Here is a 5,394-nt window from a genome sequence, read left to right on the forward strand (position 1 = left end):
GGCACTTGACGCATTGCGGCGTGTGTCATTGGTAATTTATATTTCATATTCTGAATATACAATAAATATATGCAAAGAAAACTCAGAAAGTCATATCAGAAAGGTAATTTATTGTAGCAAATGACATTGGCTTGATTATTTTTTCGACCGAAAGCCTTTACAAATCAAGTCATAGCGGTGAGAAATGCACTTAGCCCAACCTTAAATACCTTCATTATAAATCCTTCAGTTCTTCACTAGATTATATATTCACATTGCAGTTTGCTGATAATTCAAGCGTATACACACATACAACTGTGCTTGATATAAATGGTTACATATGGCAGGCAATGCAGTTTGTAAGAAATTCAGCAGATTTAGCACATGGCTATCACATGTGAAATCCATGGCAGCAAAGTGAAATTGTGCACAAAATGAAATGCAGAAGTGTAGTGTTAGCTGGAGTTGGTCATCTTATTTGCAATCCTGATGCGACACTTGAAAATAACACTCTAGAGAAACATTGTTTACGTATCGTCACCTTCCTAAAATAATGGCCTAAGTCTTTTTTTTTTTCTTCAAAAAACTGAACCAATGATTTTAAGGATTGAATTGAACGATCTGTGTAACTAAGGATGTAGCCGATTTGAGCAGAGCTAGCCTTTAAAAAAAATATGTTTTATCAAAATATGACTTACGCATTTATTTTTAGAATGTGACGATAAAAACTCCAGCTTTTACCAAAAATGAATGACAAAGTCCAACCTATCATGGTTTCAAACAGTGGAATGAGTCTAAATCATGTTTGGAGATGTCATAAAATGTACAGTGAATATGGTTATGCAAGTTATTGTGTTGATGAAAGTTGTAATTAGTAAGACCCACTGGGTTGTCCAGCTGGTTTGGCAACAAGCTCTTGACATTTCTGCCCCAATCAAATCTAACGGATACACATTGAGCACTTTGAGCACTTTCTCTCAAACTATCATGAAAATAAAGACCATAAATAGATGCGGAAAGCTGTTCAAAATATCTCTTAGAGATCCACTCTGTGGTTTTGGACCTTTTGAGTCTCGCCGGTTCAGCCCACCTGCCACTGCAAAGCAAACACAAACAAAAAATGTGTTAGTGTTTAATTGTTCTTTACAGAGGATAAAGAAAACATGCCTGTGTGTTTTTTTTTTTTTTTTTTTTTTTTTATATCTGTCTACATGTTTGCTCCACCGTTTGTGTTCAAGAATCACACCGATACGGTTTGTCAGCCCGTCTATGGCACTTTATAGTGTTTGTTAGCGTAAAGCTAAACTGATTGTTATTCTCTTCAATAAAAACAGGCACAAAATCGACTTACCCTCAAGCCGCCACCACCGCTGGACACGGATGTACTCATCGCCTGTTTCTCAATCTCTTCTTGCTTTTTTCTTTTCCTTTCAACCGCTTCTGGGTTTTTAACCCCCCTGTGTGCTGTCTGAAAAAGAATCAAGAATATGAAACTGCAGGTGTTGCTTAGAAGAAGAAGAAAATAAGAAATATATATATACGGGGCTAGGGTTGGGTCCAAATAGCGTGCTATTGTGCAAACCAACAACAAATAAAGGTGCATGGCAACCAGCAAAGCGGCCAGAAAAGTATGACATTCAGAGACACGGTACACAAAAGATGTGTTGCAATATGGGAGTGGGTTAAGATCCAGCATTTGGATTTATGGTAGAAAGGGTGAGGCTAGCAGTATTTATTCCGCACAGTGCCAGAGTGAGCCTTATTTCTCTCTCTCTTTCTCTTAGAGGGACCAAAGAGGACGTGGCAGATGAGGTAAGGGACAATCCAGAGTCACCTCTTTTTGTCTACTTACCTGATGGCAGCTTTTGTGTGGGTCTTACGGATGTGCAAGTGGCTTCTCTGGACAGTAAAACATTGCTTGCTAAAGACCATCTTAATTTCCTTTTTTAATATATCAGTTGACTTCAAGACACATGACAGAGCTCTGCAACAAATCCCTTTTCCAAGATTAATAGTTCAGAAGAAAAAAAAAAAGATTGGCCTCTGTTCTAAATGATACTCTGCTACTAGCTAATCTCCTGAAATACATAAATCAAAGGTCAATAACATGGTGTAACCATTATTGTAACAACACGCTCCTTTGGGACATCCGACTTGATATCTGGAAAAACTAAGGTTGCTTGGCAGCTGAGTTTAAATATAAAGTCCTGTTTTAAGCAGAACACTCTGGAGCAGAATATAAAACATCTTCTCTGATAGTCTGCCGGTGTGGCTGCTTTAGAATGCCTGTGCACACACATCACAGTAAGAAAATGCTGAAGTGCAAGAAGGGAGGATTTTCTTCCCCTATATGGTCCAATTTAACAGCCAGCATGTGAACTCCCGGCATGGAAAAGCAATGCAATAATTGGAGATGTATTTTCTTGACTCAAACATGTAGTCATTTGTTAGCAAATCAATTTGTGAGAAGTAGCATCCATTTTGTAGGACGTAGTAGTTGTACTTCAGTTGATTTCAACTCTTAAAACTTGTCAAATTAGAACACATCATTTTACCTATACAGAGACTTTTGAAGAAACAAAATCACTAAATTTCAATAAATAACCAGGTCTATACTTTTAAGAATTGCATGCAACGTTTAGATTTTTTTGTCTTTTCCAGACAAGTCTTCACTTAATAGTGGTACATGTTGCCCAAACTGAAACGTCACATGACAGCTTCATGAAGCTGGGCTTATTATTGCAGAGCTGTCCGTTGTGTATAAAAGAGCCAAAGAGTTTCTTTCCCAAACACACTTTTTTTTTTTACCTCTTTTTGTCTTTTCTCTGCAGCTTCAGCCAACTGTCGCCTTCTTGTCTCCTGGAAACACGACAAAGGTATAAACAAACCCAAATTTGGTTAACCGGGCTTGGCCCAAGCATGTCAGTCTAACGGTAAACATGAACACAATTTCTAGATTATCTCGAGGGCTCCTTTGCCAATTTAATAGCACAGCAATTGTTAAAAGTTATTTGTTGTAGTTACATACTGGATCTGGAGTGTCAACAGCGTCGTCAACTGCCCCACCAAGACAGGGTAAGCACATCCCCATTCTGTACTCCCAAGCAAAAAAGCAACGTTGACAATGAGTTTTCGACTTCTATCTTCTTTGCACTTCGTTGCTAAAACTACCAACTAACTACTGCACTATAAACTAGACGACTCTATGAAATCGGTGGTCAAAAGAGAAGTAAGAAGCAGCTTCTACTCTTAAAGGCTGTCGAGGCTACGTGCTGGGTCATGACGTCGACGTTAGCTTCGGCTAACATTAGCATTCAAGCTAAACAGCGATAACTACGAAGCACGGCCCCGACAGTGACGTATGCAACCCAGCCAGTCAATATATTCTCTTCGCATCTTTTGTTTAGAGACTACTGCATATGGAAGTTTTAAACGTCCTAATGAGCTTTGGTGACAGTTTAACTCGTTGACATATATGGTTTAACCCATCGTAAAGTAAAGTGTTAAGTTCAAGAACCACACGAAAGAGGCACTTTCAATAACAATATGTTATGGAACTAAATGTTAGTATGTTGTTCCTAAAAGGGTGGTATGTATATATATTTGTCATGTTTATTGTCAATATTTTTTTTTTACCAAGGTTGTGTGAGTGAATTCATTAGTTCATTATTGAAATGCTTTTTAACATTATGATCTTAAACACAACTCGGGTTTACGTCTTCTTGTGCAATAGCACCACCATGTGGCGAAAGAACAAAATGGTCAGCACGGCAACCACTCAGAAATAATGGTACGGCAGCTACTCAACAATTATGATTGACTGACAAAAGAAAGCCAATGGGATCATGTCATATATTGACGACACAAACATTTTTTTCTTTTTAATACTATACTCTACCAATGACAGCGTCCTTAATGTTTTGCTGCTGGTGGGACTTCCATCAGATACAATTGCATTAATCTAATGAAACAAAGTTATGACCTTTGCAAACGTTGATTTATTCCACTAAATCCAACCCAAGTCCACTTTTGAAAATATATTGTCCTCTTGTTGTAATTGGCTGAGAGATGGAAGAGTGACGTCCAAGCCTTTTGAGAGGGTGAGTGATGCTCCATAAAGCAGCTCCATCAAATCAGTATTCTCAAGCTTGACAGTTTAATGCTGGAGCCGATTTCACCCAACAAACGCTTCAAACTCCTCCCCTCCATCCTGGCTGCAGCGTTCCAGGTTATTTTGCAGCTCAAAGTGCGGCACTATGGGGCAAACGGCAGCCTCGTGAGATTATGCTGCCCTTACAAGGTGTACATGTGTCAATCACAAAGTTACTGATGGAGGATTTTCATTGATGACATATGGATGGGAAAGTATCTCAGGATGTTGATGGCTCCTCAGGTAAGTTCCTCATAGTTTTTACTGAAAAGAACTGTGTTTCTCTTTGAAATCGTAATCCATGGATTTTTGCATTTTGTAACATCATTTTAATACTGAAGTCACTTTCCCTATGTTAGAATTAAGAATAGACATAATTTGTGTATCATCAAATACATTCTTGGCTATCACTCAGTTTTCAAATAAACATGGCCGTTCTTAATGATCAACTGACGGCAGTATTAGCAGTAGCTGTTGTACACTGTATCATTAACAAACAATGTCAGTGATATTATAGGCAGACTATTGTCGATAGAAAAGTATCATTCACGCCTAGACTAAAAGTTCATGACAATCCCATCACTTTACCACTGCTTGCTTATTATATACGTCATGTAAATATCTACCCGATAGAAAAACTTGATCTCTCTAAAAAGCATCTTCTAGACATTATGAACTTCTTAAGTTGATTGCACACCGCTGAGTACAGTAAATAATTCATTCTTGTCATCGCTTAAACTTATGCTGTTAAATTGCAGAACCTTTGGAGAGAAAACAATAGATGAAATTCAATCTATTAGTTGTCATTTATTCATGAACTTAGAATGAATGTAACATACAACAGACATGCAAAATGGTCATCTTATTTTCCACATCCGTAAGAGAAAAATAGAGTGGTCATCTCAGTATATATTATAAAAACAAAAAATAACTCCACTTAAATGTTTGCAGAATAATAAGGGACGCATTTTTATGTGTCTAAATATCAGTGAAGAGCCACAGAGCATGACAGCCATTGACTTTAATGAGCTGCTTTTGAATGCTTACACGCACGCATGCAAGCAAGCAAGCAGGCTGCAACTACAATTTGTTGTTAGTGTACAGATCATCGCAGCCTCAGGCACACATAGGCAAAAATGTCAACACTGTGATCATGTTCTGATAGTTAATAGGACAATGTATACATCGATGAACATCTATGAGCCTGAAGCCTCGTTTAGCTGTTTGCCATTATCAAAACGCATGTTAACCCCTAACAGGGCATT

General features: G+C 38.0%; 1 protein-coding gene across 2 annotated transcripts; it reads right to left on the reverse strand.

Moving 5' to 3' along the window:
- Positions 1-90: 90 nt before the first annotated feature.
- svip (small VCP interacting protein) lies at positions 91-3,485 on the reverse strand. Of its 2 annotated transcripts, XM_085915368.1 has the most exons (5): positions 3,008-3,485; positions 2,788-2,838; positions 1,832-1,878; positions 1,331-1,447; positions 91-1,075 (listed from the first exon to the last, which is right to left on the reverse strand). In XM_085915368.1, exons 1-4 carry the CDS (start codon positions 3,068-3,070, stop codon positions 1,366-1,368), a joined length of 243 nt encoding a protein of 80 aa, XP_085771494.1. In that variant the 5' UTR covers positions 3,071-3,485; the 3' UTR covers positions 91-1,075; positions 1,331-1,365. The 2 variants fall into 2 exon arrangements, with proteins under 2 accessions (XP_085771494.1, XP_085771493.1); XM_085915367.1 differs by lacking the exon at positions 1,832-1,878 and having other exon boundaries at positions 3,008-3,473.
- Positions 3,486-5,394: the final 1,909 nt, after the last annotated feature.

This window comes from Syngnathus leptorhynchus, chromosome 6 (genome assembly GCF_054491065.1).
Source record: "Syngnathus leptorhynchus isolate UIUO chromosome 6, UIUO_Slep, whole genome shotgun sequence".
NCBI classification, from domain to species: domain Eukaryota; kingdom Metazoa; phylum Chordata; class Actinopteri; order Syngnathiformes; family Syngnathidae; genus Syngnathus; species Syngnathus leptorhynchus.

Coding starts and splice junctions, on each gene's coding strand:
- svip (XM_085915367.1), bottom strand. CDS start 3,070: ATGGGGATGTGCTTACCCTGTCTTGGTGGGGCAGTTGACGACGCTGTT. Junction 2,839..3,007: donor CTGTTGACACTCCAGATCCA/GTATGTAACTAC, acceptor TCGTGTTTCCAG/GAGACAAGAAGGCGACAGTT. Junction 1,448..2,787: donor CAGAGAAAAGACAAAAAGAG/GTAAAAAAAAAA, acceptor ATTCTTTTTCAG/ACAGCACACAGGGGGGTTAA.